Genomic DNA, 19,637 nt, shown 5'->3' with positions numbered 1-19,637 from the left:
GAACGTGAGGTTTTCATAAAGGGTTGAGTTCTTTAAGCCTGGAAACAAGAGGCAACCCTTTGCTCTACGCTGCATTAAAACAGTGTGAATCTACCGCGAATAATCCCATTTTTTGGCACGTAAACCTTTCCGTTTTAAATGATTTCATTCTGTTTTATCTGAAAAGGAAGCCACTTGAAGCTTCCCTTTGGCATCTCGGATCTCGGGGAAAGTCGACCTCAAACCTCTTGACACATTCACCTCATGCTAAGCTGATCTGAATTTTCCGTTCGGCCCACTCTGCTCAATCCAATTGGTTGTAGTGATAATGAGACAATTAAGTCCAACACCACAGTTGGCAAATCCGCTGCCGGGCTAAATATACCGATGTGAGGATCAGAATATGTGGAGCAGCAGCAATGCTGAGCCTTGAAGTAGTCATACTCCCACATCGAGGCGAAAATAAGTCTAAATATAGCTCTTCTTGTGGGGTCACATCCCCTCTGGCGGCAGTGCTCCCCATACAACAATAAAACCACAGATTTGGCTGAACGCACTACATCCACATTTGCTTGTTCCTACAAAAAAGATGTTTAAACTTTTGCTTCTTTAATCCTTACAAAGAAGGAATTTGACTTGTTGACCACGGACACATAGCTGCAGTTCAATCCCCAAATTCTCCAGCCTACATAAATAGTTCGATCAATCCAAATGACTTTGGTTACATAAATTTGATAAACTGCTTCTCAACCATTAACCTGCAGCTAATGGCGTTAATCTCTTCTTGCCTGTAATAATCTTACAATATCTACATGACTGTGTCTTAGTGACCTAGGTGCACTTGAAGCGCTGATGTCTTCGATGATTACAAAGACGTACGCACAACCATCAGACGACATGGAAACAGTTTTTAGAGCTGATCGGGAAAAATAGACACATACATAAAATTTCCTTTTCTTTTTTCTTTTTTTTTTTAAAAGACTCACTGTATCCATTATTTCTTTTCAGATCAGTCCGAGCCATAAATAAGTTAACAACATAGCTTATCATAAATAAGTTTCAGTCCGTAAAATTCACATATAAATACCCCGCTCCATCTCCACTTCCCAGAAAAGAGAAGTGGACCCACGTTACGTTACGCTGCAGCACGCTGCACTTCTTCTCTCCCTTTGACAAAAAAATGCAACGCATCCACGGTGTAAACACTACGACTTTCCCTTTAAAACCTCTAGAGGCGTGGACAGAGACAGGTAAATGGAGTGGACAGATTGAGCTGTGATTTCATGACGAGTTTGAAGGTGTCTCTCCATTGTCTGTCTGCACCTGGGGCAGTGGGGGAGCCCTTTTCACTTTGGACACCGGTGACAGCTTCTTCCTGGTCCAGTCCCTGATTGATACAGTCTGTGTGTGAAAGTGAGGGAGAACGAAAAAGGAGAGGCTATTGCTAGTGATGACTGATTGATTGATATCGAAGTGACGGTCGCTGCTCCCGCTGCATGCTTGGTTTTGGAGACGTGCGGACGTCCATGCAAATTGAGCCAGAGGCAGAGAGCTGCCAGGGACTGAGAGGAAGAGGAAGAGGAGAGAGCGGCTTCTACGCTGGTCCAAGCCATCCTGCGGGTTCATGAAACTACGTGAATCTCCCTTTCCCTCTCGCTGTCTCACTGTCCTTCTGAGAAGTGAAAGGCTGGGTGTGCTGCTTGGTGCTCGGAGTCCGTTCCCAGCGCCACAGGAGTGTTGACAGGCGTGCTGTTGGAGGGCTGCGGGTTGGCGTCACACGTCTTCTCCTGAGACTGGGAGGAGGAGGATGAAGAGTGGGTGCTCTCGCTGGAACTGCTGCGGGTCTCTGTGCTGGTACTCGTCTTTTTCATCTTCCTCCTCTTGGCTAGTGGCGCCTTGTCCACCGTCTGCAGGCGGAATCCTTCCCGCTTACATTTGTTAAATGCCTGGGATAAACAAAAAGGGGATCAGTGAGCCAGTTATTGAGAATTACTCATTTTCCAAGAGATGCACTGATCCAAGTCTTCCTCTACAGACATGGATTCTGATTCCTAAACTCAAGGCTCCTGCTGCTCTGTGCGTTCATTGGAATCATTTTGCCACTGCAGTCTTCTGTGGCACTAAAACCACAAATGTGTCTGATAGAGGAAACACTGAATTTCTCTGATGACACTGACTGATTGACACCTGATCAGCTGAAACAGGGTCAGTATCAGCACTGAGATGGTGTTGTGGATCAATGCATCCCTGTAGTTCTCAAACTACTGGCAGACATTTGGTGTTATCACGTGAATTTTACCAATGAAAATATACAGGTTTACAAAATTTGTTTGAGTTAAGGCAGAAACTAATGATTACGGTGACAAATGCTTCTAGCTAGCCGATATCTCAAGACAGCTTGTTTTGTCTGACTAACAGTCCAAAACCAGGTTAACTGATACGGGTTGAAGAGTTCAAGGCTGCTGTACAGTCCACGAGAAACAGCAGGTTGGCGCTTTGAACAGCAGTTGTTCGATTAAACCTAAATTTAACCTGAAGCTCAAAGGTTGGGAGTTCCTGACCTACATCTAAAACAAGCATGCAGAGTTGGCCATTACGCACATTAAAGGTGGCTTTGACGCAAGTGTGGACGGAGGCAGTGGAGGAGCCAAGAATGTCCGGGGTCATGAGCGGGTTAGAGGACAGCTGGCTGTCGTCCTGGAGCCAGGCGTTGTAACGCAGGCCACACATCTTAATCCTCTTGTTTGGGTCCACCGTCAGCAGCTCTGCAGGAACAAGACACAGATAATTACCTTTAGCGCGCTTAATGCGCGAGGGAAGAGGTGAGCCACAAAGAGGAAGTGGTTTCCTCTTCAGGAACCTCAGTCGCTCTGAGCTCCTCACAGGCACCCACTTCACAAGCAACAACTACATATGAAGTTAGACATGTTTTCTAATGCTGTAAAGACTCTTTCACATCAGTTCACATCTGAGCTTAGAGTGCAAGAGGTCTGTATTCCGAATCAGGCTTCGACTACGGTCTAAATACAGGAGAGGGCATGATGCAATGGTGTTGGTATTTTTTGCAATTACAGTATTTTAGCCAATTTAGACACTCCATTGTGAAAGATTTTAAAATCAGGTCACGATGATCTCGTGGACAGAGGATCAGGTACATACTCGGTGGATTAATACTGAAAAGAGCTTGTGCTCAGTACCAATAAAGATGGCTCTTTTTCGGATCTATCCTTGAAGAATATCCGGATGGGTGTATGGACAAAAATGACATTGAAAATTTGGAAAACTATACAAGCCTTCTATGGTTTACCAAAGAAACCATCCATTTTGACTGAGTTAGGCTCAAAAGGATAGGAGTTTTCAAAAACTGTGGTCTTAGATATTTACACATGTTTTCCAAAGGTGATCTTAAATCCTTTGAACAATTGAGACGTGATTTTACACTGCCACAAACTAATTTCAACTGAGACACTTTCTAACAAGACATCAAGAGTATGAAAAAGTTAAAAACCCCTCTCAAATTGAGCTGTTTCTCCAGGAAATACAATGCAGTCACAATACTAAAAGAGTCATTTCCAAAGTGTATACCATATTTTTTATTTAAGACAAATAGGAAACTGAATTTGGTACAACTATTTCTACTGAAACCTGGATATGGGGTTGTGAGGAAGCACATTTAGTGACCAGTTCTAATATCTGGAGAGAGTTTAGGTGGAAAATTATAACAAGGTATTTCTAAACCCCACAGATGACAGTCAAATGGAACCAAACAGGCTCAGACAAATGCAGGAGGAATTGTGGACAACATATAGGCAACCATACCCATGTAATGTGGTCATGCTCAAAATTAGAGGAATATTGGAAGGAGGTCTTTGATGCTTTTAAAGAAATTTTTCATCTTGAAATACCCAAGGAACCCATAGTGGTTCTCCTTGGTATAACGCCAGAAGGGGTCACTGGCCGAGATAATACATATTTACTACAAATCCTACTAGCTGCAGCCATAAAGTATATTATAAAATCAAATTTTCAAAGAGATGGAAGCCTGTGATGCCTCTGATATTGCAGTGATATGTGATGTGTATTCCTGATTTCTGATTTCCTGACTCATGATTCTCTTATTCTAATTTAGGTCAGATATTTTTTTTTTCCTTTGCCCCCCCCCCCCCTTTATTATTGATTGTTATTGTTATTATTATTAGCACTGAAAGTGGGGGTTTTCTATGAGTTATGAGTTGGCATTGATTTTTTTTGTGAAGTGAGGCATATTTTTGTGCTTTAAACAATCACAATTATTACTGTGACTGGACTGTAAGAAAAACAAGGGAAAAAAGGAAAAAGGACATTTCAAAAGAAAGGACTGAAGAAAGGAAAAATATGATGATTGTGGCAAGTGATTGGTGTATGTTTGTTGTATGATGTTCGAATAAAAAAATAAGTTAAAAAAAAAATCAGGTCACAAACACGCTATAAATGTACTGTAAACCACATCCTCCAGGTGACGTAACATCTGATCTCTTGAAGATACTGGATTTAACACCAAGCTGCCGCTTGTCACCCTCACCTTGGATAAGGTCCTTGGCCTGCTGGGACACATTTCTCCAGGCCTCGCCTTCAAATGAGAAGTCCCCCTGTTTGATTTTCTTCATGATTTCCTCTGCACTGGTGTGAGTCAGGCTCTTCTCCTGACACTGGAAAGGCACCTGGCCGGACAGCATGGTGTACTGCCAGCAGAGGGAAAGCACACAGAAACACGCACTGCTGTCAGGACACAGTTTCTGGGCTTAAATAGCTACACTGTGAATCAAATCTAAACAGTTTACAGTCAGCATGACACAAAAAATGTTAATCACGCTGCCTGCGATGAGCTGGGAAAGTAACTGGCATCAGTGATAAAACGTATCTGCTGCTGAAACAACAACACGCTGGAGAGGAGCTCTTAACCGATCACGACTGTGCACATTTTTCCATTGTTATGCCGCATGTTGTTGACCGTGGGCTGAACCAGCTCTAAACAGAAGAGCGGTCTGCGCTCAGCTGAGAGAACAGGGTACTCTCACCTTGGCCTGCTTACATCTGCCCTCAGATTACTCATTAAAATGACAGTGGTCGGGAACAGCCCTTTTGGCGGTGGAGGATCTGTTGTGCTGCGATCTCTCCCCCCCCCCCCCCCCTCTGTGTTGGCTCACTCTGCTTCCAGGGCATTGTGCACACAGCTTGTCAGTAGCCATTTCATCAAAGCTCCATGAGGCACACTACTACCATATCCCCCCAGGGGGCGACGGTGCAAAACAGCACTTGCACAAGGAAGCCCAGACTCTACGGATGACTGGCCGAGTACAGAAATCTCTATCTCAACTCTCCACCCTCCCCGTGTGCCCTCTCCTTCTCCTCTCTACCTCTCCTTTTAATCTTCCTCCTCTAACCCGAAAAAGGTTGAATTAGGATGACATTTCCGCTGCCGGGAAGCACCGTCTCATCTGAGCACAGCCATCACCAGCTCTGAGAGCCGGGCTGGTTGCTCTTCACTCCGTCGTGAGCCTCAAACTGTGTCAGCTCACCACAGGATGCTGAGGGTTGTAGCGCTGAACCAGAGAGGGAGATGAATATCATGCAAAACGGATTAAACAGAGCACGCACGCACACACATGCATGCATGCATACATACACATGGCCGCTGATTCGCAGAAACACCCCACTTACACACACGCACACACTGAACATCTAAACTTCAGTCCAAATCAGTTAAAAAAAAAAGCTGATTGCTTCATCAGAACGGCCTGCAGCAAATGTCTAATCCATAAACTGGATAACATCAACAAATCAACACCGTGTGAGGCTCATGATTAAACGTTTGGTTTTAGAAATACTTCAGTTAACAGTATTATGAAAAACAACTTTAAAGCGCAGCTCGGAGCAGCGGATTTTGAAAAGATTTTCAGAAAACCATAAATTTATAATCAGGTCACTTTTCTGGGGCATTGTGGGAAGTGAAGGATAGACCTGTTATGTGGCTGCGCAGTCACAAATAATGATGCTCCTGAATAGAGCTAATCAATGATCTGTTATTTAGTCCTAATCCTGACTGAGCAGCATTAATGCCATCATGGGAAACTTAATGTTAATGAGCGAGCATCCTCACTAACTTTTAACCTGAACATATTAATAATAAATGCATCCATTGTCTATACCCAACTATCCCTTTCCGGGGTTGCGGGGGGGCTGGAGCCTATCCCAGCTGTCGACGGGCGAGAGGCGGGGTACACCCTGAACCGGTTGCCAGTCGATCGCAGGGCAACACAAGACAAACAACCATTCACACTCACACTCACACCTAAGGACAATTTAGAGCCCAATTAACCTAATGAGCATGTTTTTGGTCTGTGGGAGGAAGCCGGAGTGCCCAGAGAGAACCCACGCATGCACGGGAAGAACATGCAGACTTCATAAAGAAAGGCCCGACCCGGGGATCGAACCGGCGACCTTCTTGCTGTGAGGCACACGCAGTACCTGCTGTGACACCGTGCTGCCTTAATAATAAATCGCATTAAGTAAACATTCTGACATTAAACGATCTTAATTTGCCATGAATGCAATATTAATGCCTGGACTGTGGTACCTTTACATATAAATGAACGTCTGTTACATTCGAGGCCTCAAACGAGTTCACACAATGCTGATTAAGCCACCAGCAGACAAATCGCTGCACAGTTTTTAAATCTGTGGCTATATTCCCGGTGGTGAGGCGTTTTGGGTCAGCCAGCGATGACTGGTTTTCCAGAGCTGACGGGGAAGCGACCACAGCGACAGACCAGGTTATGGCATCTCAGAGTTTGGCGGCGTACAGCCTCTAAAGTACGCTGACAATGTTTGTGTAATTACTCTCGCTGCCAGAAGGGGGAGACAGGAGTCCGCAGGCTTATCGTAACATGTAGTGTACGTTCGTTTTGAGACATCTTACCATTTGACAGACATTGAATTCTAAATCAGTATCATTTATATTATAATCCTAAAACTGTCACAAACTGGTTAACTAAGCACAAGTTGGATATTTTGTTTGAAAAAAGTTTTCTTTCTTGTTATGTTTATAATTTCTGTCTGAACAAGTTGAATAATTAACGACTCTCCGTCATCAAACTGTCAGTTCTCTGTTTAAGCCTGAGCATGGCCCCGTCATCCCACACCAACTCACCAGAATGACCCCCAGACTCCACAGGTCACAGGACTCATCGTAGCCATCATATTTGAGTATCTCTGGCGCAGCGTACTGCAGTGTGAAGCAGGGAGTCTTCAGGAGCTGATTGTCTGGCGGTTTGAGGCGAGCAAAGCCAAAGTCTATGATTTTTATCTCGGAGTTCTCGCTCTCGTCTGTGAAGAGCAGGTTCTGCGAAGCAATTCAAGACACGGACAGCAATCATTTCTTTCTGCTCTGCAAAACTGGTGCACTCAAGAGCTTACTAAATTGGACACTAAGACTTGTCTGGCCAGGTACTTTTGACCCATGTTAGGGTCAAACAATTGTACTCTTGTTGTGCAGAAGATTGCAGAGTCAGAATGACAATACAACAGATCATAGAAGGTTCAGACAAACACAGTGATTCTGCTCTAAAAGGTAATGAGCCGGTGTGTCTGTTTCATCACAAAGACACAAACTGTGCACAAGGATTTCCAGCATTGGTCCCACTGAGAGCATGTCCAATACCTCCGGTTTAAGGTCCCTGTGCACCACTCCCACGTCGTGCATGTGACTGACGGCTGACACCAGCCTTCGCATGATGCGGCTGGCCTCCGTTTCGCTGAAATGCTGCTTTCTGCGGATCCTCTCCAGCAGCTCCCCTCCACCGAGCAGCTCCAGGACAAGGTATGTGTGGAGCTACAGCAAACACACACACACAGTATATTTACACTTGTCACCGACCTGTTACACCCATTTCCAACCTTTATCCTTTATGCTCTGAGAGTACAGCAGGTGCCAACGTTTGTAGGCTTTGCAATTAAACGAATATCGAAAAGTGTTTGCTAATTTATGTCAAATCTTCCTTGCACACCTTGAACACCACGTTGAAAACAGCTGAATGCTAACGTGTGAAATGGTGAACAAGATTTTTTTTTTTTTTTTTTTTGCATAATAAACATAGCAAAAGCAGGCCTGGATCCCGTGATGGTGAGATCAAACCATAATGGTACTGAGTAAAAGTGAAAGGGGCCAAACAAATTGGGAAGGGAATAATGTGTCTGGGCAGCAGGGTAGAGTTTCTCATTAGTGCTGGGTCCGTGGAACAAAGGCAGGACTCGGCTGAGGCGAGGCAGCACTGCTTTGATCTGGGTCACAGGCCTCTGAGGTACAGTAATAACCCCACTGAGCTCATCAGGACTAAAGTGGTGCTCCTTGGCTTGAAGGACCGGGGCTAATGAACCTGTACACAGTCAGCCACGCGGGCACACCATCCCTATATCCGAGGTAAGCTTCAGCTGGAACACACGCACACTTAGTTTGGCTTGAGAGTGCGGCTCAATCAGCAACATAAGTAAATCTAGGCTGTTTCTATTAAGCGTTACAAAATGGATGTTTGCACAGCTGCAGTTAAAAATACGTTCGGTGTGAAATATCGAGCACATGGAGAGATGTTTATGGGACAATACGTGAAGAGACGGAGACAGACCTCGAGGGCTTCAAGCTTCCCCATTAATCTGCCTTGCTCCAGTTCCAGGACTTAATAAGGCTGCAGTCCCCACAGGCTCCGCACACAGCCATGCAAAACAGAATTTCCGGTGGCTAATGTGGCCGCCGCGGTCAGCCTTACCTGGTCGTGGTAAATTTCATGGAGCTTGACGATGTTAGGGTGGCCGTCGCAGAGCTTCAGGGCTGCTATTTCCCGCTGAGTCTGCGCCTCCATCCTACAGCAAACACAAGCAGGAAGCCAGACAGCTGTCACCAAATACAACATAAATACACACATACGCAGCAGGGTGAGAAATTGACTTTTCAGAGGCAGATTTTTTATATCCTTTAACAGGTTTTCAATCGCTATTTTGGTCCAAACTGGGTCATTTTATTGAATCGTGCAGAAGTGCTTTTGCATCCCATATTAACAAATAAATAGTGAGTAAGATGTACAGAGAGGAGCACAATCATGCTTTGGAAAGACATTAAACTTTGTACATCATTTTGTGGGCTGCATGACATTTTGTTCTGCTTGGTTATTTCCCACAAATCGCCAAGTTTTACATCTTTAATTTCAGAGCCACCTCTATAAATATTTAAGAGCAGTTTCGCTCTAAAGCCAAACTGACTTTTTAAACCTGATACGGGCAAAACTCAAAATAATGGGATAACAATGTGGTGCAAAGTGTGGTTAACTTTCAGGAGTGTGTTTGCGTCGGGACGATCGCCACAGTGAGGTTTAGTCTTATTAGAGCAGTAACATTCGGCGCCACACTGTCAGTGTAGGACTGCAGTCAACACACGCGATCAAAGCTTATTTTGTAGCCGTCGCCAGCAAAAACGACCAGGTTGGTTCAGCAGAGATGTATTTCCATTCATTTAACCCACATCTGGCCACCTTACACAGAGTTATAGGGTCAATAAAATATGAGAAACTATGTAACCAAGTCAAATTAGGATATTCTTTCATCTTTCATCAGTTTAACAGAAAATGTCTGATCTAATATTTTTTTGCAAGATCAAGTTTAGTCTAATGTCCGCCAGCAAGAGCAGGAGGCCGCCGGCTGATTTATCCAGTCAAACTCTAAACATCACACAGGCAGGAGCGGCTGGGCCAACAGACACATCTGAGCGTGCAGGCTGAGAGGGTTTCTACCTCTTGCTGACGATCTTGACGGCGTATTTCTGTCCAGTCTTCTTGTGCGTGCAGCGTCTGCAGATGGAGAAGCTCCCCTCCCCCAGAACGCTGTCCCTCAGGTCCATCTCATAACTCATGTAGAAAGGTGAGTCCTGCAGGAGGAAACAGCGGACCAAAAGAGGCGTTTGGTCAAACAGAGAGGCATCGCCAAAGCGCCCGTTCATTGCCAAATTACAGATCCACCTCAAAGTTAAATCAATAACATGGTCATAAACTATTTTTAGATTAAAACATATGACGCCAAACTCTTAATTAACTTTAATCTGAGGCTGCTTTTATATTTTCTATAGAGAATACTGAACAGCTGGCTTCATCTAACAAACATCATGTCACTTTATATTCCATGTTATATCTCAACTGAGAGACAATCCATCTCACTTTCCACCCTTTCTCCAAGTCTTTAAAAAAATACTGCAACTCTATAGTTGTTTGTTTTTATTGTAAAATTCAAACTTGTTGCCCATTTGTGATTAAAACAACATTTTGCTTCATTGAGTGTAGCACCAGTCAGTGACCTACAGCAGTCTATGAAAACCATGTTATGAGGAACTCAGTCAAATTCTCTTGTTGTGCAATGTCCAAGTTCATTTGCATACAAAAAGAGAAGCATGAAAGCAGCAAATGTACTGTACGCAGCAACCAAGCGGTGAAATATCTAGATTGCACACATCTGAATAAAGATATGAAGAGGACTACAAGACAAGGCAAGACAGACTGTCTGGCTGGTTTCCAGCGTGTGACAGCACACTGAGCTGAGGCTTTACTGCCATTCTGAGCACATTTGGAGCCCATCGTTGCCTGACTGCTCAGCTAAAACTTCCCCTTTCTAAAGTGTGTAATCACCAAAGGACATAAGTGGGATTTGACCAGCGTAACAGCAATTCAATTTAATATCTCAGCATTTTGTTGTTTAATCAAACACTGCGAAAAAAGGAACGAGGAGCATTAAACTGTTAACCAATACAACAAATACGACAGCAAGGTTTAAAAATGCCAAAGCGTGTGAAACAGTGACATTTCATATCACGTAAATCAACGCAGAACGTCTACATCAGCAGGTGTCGAGGAAGCTGACGAGGAAACACAAAAAAGGCGATGCACTGCCAGCCTCTCAGAAAGTACTTTGTTGCACAGATACACAAGAACAAACAGCGTCAAATAAACAGGCTCGTATCTGAAAAGTCAATCTGAGAGCAGTAAAAAGAAAAGTACAGCGGGGGAAAAGTTCTAGTGGGAAGGAGAGGAGGGAAGAAGCCTCATCGGTCTGTGACAGCAGCCATTAGCTTAAGTGTGTTTGTACGGGGGATCCAAGTCCATTCATCTTACCTTCATCATGGCGCTGCGGGCCACCGCAGCAGAGCCTGGCCTCTCAGAGCCCCCACACAGCTGGACAGGGTCGTCCATCACCACATTCCTCTTGAACAGGATGGAGGGGGCCATGAAAGAGTAGCCCTGCACACAGACACACACGAGCTCTCGGTGTTTACATTTTACAAAGACATAAAATGAGACGATACGGACAGAGGGAAAGAAAACATCCACTGCTGTAGTTTACGGCCTCAGTGAAGACCGCAGCGCTCAGATCCCCTCATTATATTTCACTTCTTATATTACTGAAATTTAGACACTCACTGTATTTTACATGAATCCATATTTGCTATAAAACTTCAAACTGTTGTGAATTCTTCTTCAGATGTCACATCAGCCTGTCGGCTCCACAATAAACCCAATTCTGTTAATTTGTGAGTGACAGCGGCTGTCCAGCTGTTCTATTGTTAGACCTGTCATTGTGCAGCACTGCCTGCTTAATTCCAGCTGTGGGGAGCCCAAAGCTTTGAGCTGGCATTAATCTCTCTTTCCCTTTTTCACAGACACACACACAGCTGTGTGGTATGTAGTGACAGCCATGGATGGACGGAAGGATGGATGTTGAATGAATGAGATGCCCTAAATTGCCGGGCTTGAATATTTGATTGCTCTGCTGTGAAATTACATCTTGGCACTCTTAATGCAATTTTAATTTTGTTTTGTGAGGCACGGTGGGGGAGCAAGTGCACGGTTTAAAATTGGGATTGCTGTCGTTATCTCAGAGATTGCTAGGCTTGCAAATTATAAAGACCACAAATTTCAGACTATGTGAATGGCAGCTGAGAGCGAAAAAAGCCAAGATGAAGTTGGCAATCAAAGACTGAAGGCGTAACCGAGACAGACGTGGTGATGCTCTCAAAGTGTAACCTTTTATTCCATGAGAGAAGCCCGTTAATGGATCTATTGATCTACCGAGCTCAAGGATCCAGAAGGCAATCAGAGTTGAAATTTCATGCAATACATCAGACAGCCATCAGCTGGCACAGAGTTGTGGGCCATATTATGGTTCAAAGCTACATCAAAAATAGTCATTCACATCTGTTACTTCAATAAGAGCTGCATATGGCAGCAATTACTTCAATAAAAGACCCTTTAGTCAATTTGAATACCAGTGCACACAGACAGACTCATGTTGACTTACAGCAGCCTTTTGAGGACATTCAAAACTTCACTTGATTACTTCGATTGCTGTGGAGTACGTCAAATATAGTCGCAGACAAAAAGCGGATAATGTATAATGCGATTTTTCATCCGTGTCAACATTTTGCACCGCCTGCAACCGAAGCCCAGACAAACATCAGCACAAAGCAGAGGCGCGTATAAACGTGGTCCTGTACTGTGCAGCGACCTGCAGGGAGCACAAAGGAACGCTCCCGTCTGTAAACGGCGGCCATAACAACAGTCCGACTGTCCCTGAGCAGCCTCCCACCTGGAAGATGCGGTCGCAGTTCTGAGGCAGAGCTGCGGGAGAGTAGGTGGGGTCCATCTCTGTGAACTCCTCGGCGAAGTTGCTGACATCCAGCTCATCCCGGATCACAGGCTTGAACGGGGCAGGCACCTTCTTGGCTGCCAGGTCCTCCCAGTTAATTTTCTGAAGTGAGTTTAAAAAATGACACTGTGATTCATCCACATCCTTATTAACACAGCTTATACAAACACTCAGTTTTCCCTAAATGCTATTCGCTCAAATCTGCCCCTCTATGTATAGCAACAGCCCACCCTGCCATTTGGTTTTTCTAAATATTGTGGAAGAGTGGCGACAGGCAATGAGATCCACCTGGTAAAACGGCTGCTTTTTTACGTTCTCTGCTCCATTAGGACCTGACCCCAGTCTCTTCTTTGGATCTTTGATGAGGAGTCGCTGGATGACATCTTTGGCCAGAGGTCCCATGTCTTTGGGGAAAGGAGGGTCCTTTTTTGAAATCCTCCTGTGATGTGTGAGACAGATATGGTCAGTGTTGTGGAGAGATCGTAAGTAAAGGCTGGTTAAAACTGCGGCTGGTGATCAGGGAGAATCCATACTTGGCAATGTCTGTGTGTGAGTTCTCATCTCCATCAACGGTGAAGGGTGAGCCGCCAGTCAAAAGCTCGTACATCAACACGCCGAGGCTCCACCAGTCCACCGCCTGGAATGCATGAAAGCAGCCAGCCGTGACTTTGGCTTAGCAGACTAAAAGAAAAATCTCAGCAGAGAGCACACACATTCAGGAACACAGAGAGGGCGGCACGGGGGGGCTTGATTTGACTGAACAGATGACAGCATAAAACAGAAAACTGCAAATTACCTTGTCATGTCCAGACTCTCCACCTTCCACAATTTCTGGAGCCATATATTCAATGGTGCCACAGACAGAAAAGGCCCGTTCCATCTGTTTCATCAAAGGCACAAAATCATCAATAACACATTTGAGAATCCAAAGAGAACACAAAACACAGAAGATCTTTCTGGGTTGAAATGCCTGCAGGCGTGAGTGTGAGGGAACGATTAAAGCTGGTTCTCCATCACATTTTAAGGATCCCTGTGGACTTCATGGCCTCTGGTGTCGCTGTCTTGTGTCTGATGCACAAGCACGGGGACACAGATCTCCAGGCATTACTTATTACGATCTTAAAATCAGATAATCTGCTTCATCTGGACTGTGTGGGTGTGGTCTGATCAGATTTGATTGACAGTGGCCTGGAAAAGTATGCAAATAACCGCAAAACTATCAGATTTTGGTTCAAATGTTACTAAAACCTGCCTGGTCAACACAGTATCACTGCAGTTGATGATACTCAGCACAACTTTCAACTTCATTAAATAAATGTATTTCAGTTGGAATAAATGTAATAAATAGCAATAATAAATATGCGACATCCGGTTAGACTTTCAAAATAAAGCTAGCTAAGAAACATTTCGGGGGGGTTGCAGTTGCTTACGTTTAGGCAACAAAACAACTGGGTGAGGGTGAGGAGAGAATGATGGTTTGGATTAAAACAAATACTTCCTTAAAAAATGCTGACTGTTGGTTTCACACGGGAACTGAACCCCAGTCTGTAAATATGAAAGTCCTGTGTTTGATCCGTCCACCAATACCAACTCCCTACGCAGACTGTGCTGCTCTTTCTACTACGTTTGTCCCCACCAGTTACCAAAAAAACGGAATTTTGGGACTCTTTCACAAACATGGTGCATGGAAGTGCCTGACATCATCCTCTTCCAACTGAGCCTGCCCACTTCAAACCAGTGGGGACACCTTGCGGGACAATTCCTCTTATATAAAACACCAAAACCAAAACTTTCTTAGTATAGCAGCAAATGGTGCGATAAGAGACAAAAAGCTAATTGAGAAAATAGCTTTGGAGGACCATTCAGGAGAAAGCAAAACAACTTTTTTTGGTTCAAACAGACAGATTGCAATCAGCTTTCTAAACTCCTTCCTGAGGTGTTTAAGGACTGAGAGGTTACCGAGTCACACTGTACCTGATCGAATTCTTTACTGAGGCCGAAGTCTGTGAGAACTATGTGACCACTTGAATCCAGCAGAATATTCTCAAGCTTCAGGTCCCGATAGACAATCCCGAGCTGCAACGAGAAAACCGCAGAGGAGTAAGAGAAACACCAAATATTTAAGCAGCAGTAGATAACTTCTGAAGAGACGAGAGGCCTTGCTTGTGCTGAATCTGGGAGTTACCTTGTGTAGATGTTCTAGTGCCAACACAATCTCTCCACTGTACAAGGCTACTTCTTGCTCCTTAAATCGCACCCTTTGCACCAAATGCGTGAAGAGCTCCCCGCCATTTACATAATCTATAATGGAAGACATCATGTTTTTATTGAAAATGATGAAGCTGGTTCGCTTCTCTACAGCGAAGGGCAGACGCTTCTTTCAAGTTTCTGTTGATACTAATTCATTCAGCTGGTGAAAATCTTTCTCTGGGTCACAGATAATCATTAACCTTTTCTTATGCTTGTATAAACATGACACAGTGTCAATCTGCAGCGCACGGAAAGCAGTTTCATGTAAAATGCGCTGACCGAGAATGAGGTGCAGCTTGGTATCCGTCTGGAAGGCGTAGTGAAGTGTGACGAGGAATGGAGATTGGCGGATGTGCTCCAGCACTTGCCGCTCCGTCCGTGTGTGTTCAGCAGTCTTTGCCTTTTGTACGATAGTGGCCTTCTTCAAAACCTTCATGGCATACAGCTTCCCTGCATCATGACCACTCACTTTCCTCACGAGGAACACCTTGCCGTATGCTGGCGGTTAAAATAAACAAAGACAGGGAGCAAAGTTCAGTGCAGAGCAGAGGCTTAAAAACCACTCACGCTTATCAATCAAAAACACACAATATCAGACGTCAACTCTCATTTCAATAAGAAAGAGAGCGGGAGACTAAAGTTTTACTCACCTCCTGTGCCCAGCACCTTTAATAGCTCGAAGTTTTCAATGCCCACCCTCTCTACATGGCCCGTCAGGTTGGCTGAGGTCAGAGCAGAAATCGAATACGACAAGAGAATCAGAAAAAACACTCAATTCATGTCAGAAAACAAATGCGGCTTGAATGATAAAACACTACGGGAAAAGAAATAACAAATATTCACGTTACAGGAGATCAGTAGAACACATGCACTCCCTTAAGATGCATTCCTCTCACAAAATTGTGTGTGAGAGTATATTTTCACAATATCAAAGACCTTAAAAAGAAACAGAATATTTTCCACATTAGGTATTTTTCCACTGAGGCTTATCTGGAACACGGGAAAATGTATGTTTATACTCTGTACACTGACAGCCCCACTGTTTGCGACTGCAATTGCTGTTTGCAGTTGCACTATAAATCTCATATCTACCATGATTGGTACCACATTAACGGATAATTAACATGGCCTGCAAGCCATTCACCAATAATAGTATGTACTAAAACCAAGACATTAAAGATGTGGATAGGTACACGTTACGGATGTTATGTGCGGACCACCTTTAATCTTGGTCCTTCTCTACAGTGTAGCTGATTCTGGTCCTAAATGATTCTCAGTGTCTATTCAGTACTGTTGATACAGCCAAGATGTAAACACACTACATTTGACACTGATCAGCTGTTTCTTGCCCTTGCATGGACACCAGAAGGCACGCAACATCACTTTTCAGTCTCTACACTTTGTGTTTTGTGGTGCCCAGGTTATAAATAATGCATTCTTACATTTCATTTTATCACAAAGACACTCAGCTGCCATGTTTTGAGGCCAATGAAGTGGAAAAGGCTGGTAAAGTGGGCTTTAACCTTCAGGATCATTTGAAACACTGGGACATTTAGGAAAACATGGATGGTGGTTAAAGAAACACATAGCCGACAGCAGCAGACTTGTAGCACTGGGCATCTCGCAATGGTAAAATTAGTTTCACTGTAAAAATGTTCACATGCTGCAGACATAACACATGCATAATCAGTAAACTTCCCTCATGTAAACAAAGGCCTCAAGAGAACAAGTCCTGTGCCAAAGAAAACTGACTTCTTCCTAACTCCCTCTTAGCAGTATAAAATAAGCTTTCACACAACTGCAAGCAAACTCGCTAAGTCAACCAGCAAAAGGTCATTATCTCCCATCAAAGAGCTTCAGTGAATTCAGCACACACTCTCAGTGACTCCTCGTGACTTTCTAAATCACATTGTCCAAGTACAGCTGAAAGAGCACAGCATGCTCTCAGACACGCATGTCCATTGTAGTGAATACATTCCTTCTGTCTCATACACGGAAAATATAGGTTACTGAGCAATTAAAACGGCTGATTTCATCTTTCCCGCTGCTTCTCCTGCCACACACGAGAAGAAACGCTGCAACTATCGGGCACTTTGGGTGCATTCTGTGTCATTTCAAAACAACAACGCGGTCCTTCAAATTTGAGGTCAGAGGTTCGGGTTGCATAACACCCTTGTCAAGCTCACCCTGCCAAGGCTAAGTTTTATTTCTGTGTTTATTAATAGGCCGACAGAGGTGTCCTACCAGATGGTGCCTTACTGCTAGACAAGAGGAACCGCTTCAGTCCACAGGAGGAAAATGCCCACGTTCCTTACAATGAAAAGCATTCCTTAAATTGTGTATTTTGGTTGGTTTCCTGGGGGATCAATCTTAAAAAGCCAACTAAATTATTCTGTCTTCATCAACATGACCGTGACAGCTGCATCAGCATCAACACAACCAAGAGTAAGACCACACAAGCTATTGCAATTATGTCCACTGTAGTGGAGTGTGCAATTTTCCATACAAAAATGTGCATCTAGCCGGAAGATCAAGAGAGAAACACAGCTCCATCGTGTGCTGATTTTGCACAACATTGACTGAGAAGCACATATTTGCAAACATGAAAAAGAAGCCTGACCTGTTTATCCTTTTGTTTTACTATACTGTCTGCACAGGGCAAAATACTACAGTAAGGGTTCAAAGCAGGGTTGGGATGATACAGTAGCTAAAATGCTGTGTGAAATCTAATACCAAAAAAGAAAAAAGAGTCTCAGGGACAACTAGACTGACTGCATATTTAGGGCAGGGCAGTAAATGGGGGTGCAGCACAGTCATGTTGCAGCCTGAACAGCAGCACTGTGTCATTATAAACCAGTTGGATCTGAGGTGTCCAACTTCATTCAGCAGCCCTCTGTATTGAATCAGCAACGCTAGACCACTATTTTGGCAACCAGTCACTGAAGTCTCAAGTATGAATATTTAGGAACCGCAACAGTTAATTTAACTATTTGCTGGTGATCCTTTCTGGACTCATGTTTTGACATGTTGCCGGTACATGTCAATAATACTTCTCTATGGTCCACCACCGAGCAAAATTGCTCCAACAAAAACAGAAACCAGTGGGCTTCAGCACAACCGTGACAGTTTTACCTTGAGGGTGGTGTTAAATGGGGTTCACTTAGCAAGGCTAGCCAGGAATTTAGTTGAAAACCATTATTAAACGAACCAACGGTGGCAGCCGTTACTGCTGATGCACACCCCTGTACACTGTGCAGAATGAAACATGCTAACGTTTACTCTTGTGATTCAGTAGCGCTGCTGCGGTGTCTGCTCTTCGCTGGCTAAGGAGAAGTTAACTGTGACCGCTAACAAATTGAGACAATAACAGGAAAACCAACTCCTTTAGCGTTGAGTTAAGGGGTCGACAATGGAGTGAACTTGCTTAAAATCACAGTCGGTGGTCTGATTTAGCCTTGCTATGTGTTAACAACTAGCATAAGCTAATGTTATTACCCGCGTTGACCATGGTCCTTAAGCAGCAGCTAGTCAACGTTAGGGAAACGGTTAGGTAACGTTAGTTTGCGTGAGTTAGCAGTAGCCCTACAGGTAATAAGGACAGTCGGCGAACGTTAGCCTTCATCTGCCATTTTTGGACTAGAGTAACGTTAACGTTGATGTTAGCGTTCACTACAAATGCCCATTGACAGAGAGTTGACTCTTACAAGCTAGCCAGCTAACATTTCTCCAGGGCACGTGTCTCTTAAGATAAATGTCAAATAAAACGGACTGCATTAAAAGTTTAACCAGCTCGCAGCTAACTTACCATTTTTCAGCTCATGTTTCACAGTAAAGAGGTCACCTTCTCTGGAAGATCCCTCCATCGGGGATGGCATCGTAATTTCGTGTTCCAATTATGTTCAGAGATGCTTTTCAGACAAGGTTACGTTCACCTCTCAAGATGGTTCGCAATGTTAACATTCATAATCTGGATTATTACGCAAAATAGACAAAACGCCTGATAGTCAGACGCCAAACTTAACAGATATATCGGCAGGACGTTGCTATTAGACGTAGCAGCAAGACAGCCCAAAGGAAACACTTGCTTCATCCAGTACACCAACACTACCACTACCTTCGCAACCAGTCAGTCCCTCTTCGCTGATTGGGGTTGCTATGTGAGAATCTGATCTCTGATTGGATCTTTTCGTGATAGCGACACACGATCCCGCCTTCCTCAAAAGACTGATGCTGCCTTCAATTGCGCCTCGTACACGCTTGAGTCAAAGGTCAGAAGTGTAAACATTAAAGTGCAATCGATTGCGCATAAAAATACACTTCCAAGTGCAGCATAGAATAATAAATAGAATTTACTTTGTTGTGTTTGTATGTGTTTCAGAAGAAAGACAGTTGTATTATTAGTAGAACAGTGGAGAGTAAATGAGTTCTTTACTCAAGTACTGTATTTAATTGCAATTGCAGTCTTGAGTGACTTGCTTAACTTGTGCACATACATTTTTTTTTATTACTTTATGATTCTACTGCAGCACATTTCAAAGGCAGATACTGCAGCTTTTACTCCACCACAAGTATTTGAAAGACATTGTTCTTAGACTACAAAATATTATGCATGTGATGCGCTATTACTGATTACATAGTGCTACACTAACAATGATAATCCATTAATATAATGATAGCATCTTGTTTTCCTC

At 43.9% G+C, this 19,637-nt stretch overlaps 1 protein-coding gene across 1 annotated transcript; it reads right to left on the bottom strand.

Annotated features, from left to right (window-relative positions):
• Nucleotides 1–953: 953 nt before the first annotated feature.
• Nucleotides 954–19,085, bottom strand: rps6ka5 (ribosomal protein S6 kinase, polypeptide 5). Its single transcript, XM_070978824.1, has 17 exons — nt 18,752–19,085; nt 15,597–15,668; nt 15,226–15,444; nt 14,882–14,997; nt 14,671–14,772; nt 13,493–13,576; nt 13,230–13,333; nt 12,985–13,135; nt 12,637–12,798; nt 11,166–11,291; nt 9,798–9,931; nt 8,781–8,874; nt 7,679–7,849; nt 7,169–7,360; nt 4,541–4,700; nt 2,581–2,744; nt 954–1,925 (listed from the first exon to the last, which is right to left on the bottom strand). The coding sequence occupies exons 1-17, from the start codon at nt 18,819–18,821 to the stop codon at nt 1,641–1,643; spliced, it is 2,406 nt and encodes an 801-aa protein (XP_070834925.1). The 5' UTR covers nt 18,822–19,085; the 3' UTR covers nt 954–1,640.
• Between the last annotated feature and the right edge of the window lie 552 nt (nt 19,086–19,637).

This window comes from Chaetodon trifascialis, chromosome 14 (genome assembly GCF_039877785.1).
Source record: "Chaetodon trifascialis isolate fChaTrf1 chromosome 14, fChaTrf1.hap1, whole genome shotgun sequence".
In the NCBI taxonomy this organism is placed as follows: Eukaryota; Metazoa; Chordata; class Actinopteri; order Chaetodontiformes; family Chaetodontidae; genus Chaetodon; species Chaetodon trifascialis.
This window is presented reverse-complemented; position numbering and strand designations above follow the sequence as displayed.

Coding starts and splice junctions, on each gene's coding strand:
- rps6ka5 (XM_070978824.1), bottom strand. CDS start 18,821: ATGCCATCCCCGATGGAGGGATCTTCCAGAGAAGGTGACCTCTTTACT. Junction 14,998..15,225: donor CAAGCTGCACCTCATTCTCG/GTCAGCGCATTT, acceptor CTTCCATTATAG/ATTATGTAAATGGCGGGGAG. Junction 2,745..4,540: donor GGCCAAGGACCTTATCCAAG/GTGAGGGTGACA, acceptor TTGTTCCTGCAG/AGCTGCTGACGGTGGACCCA.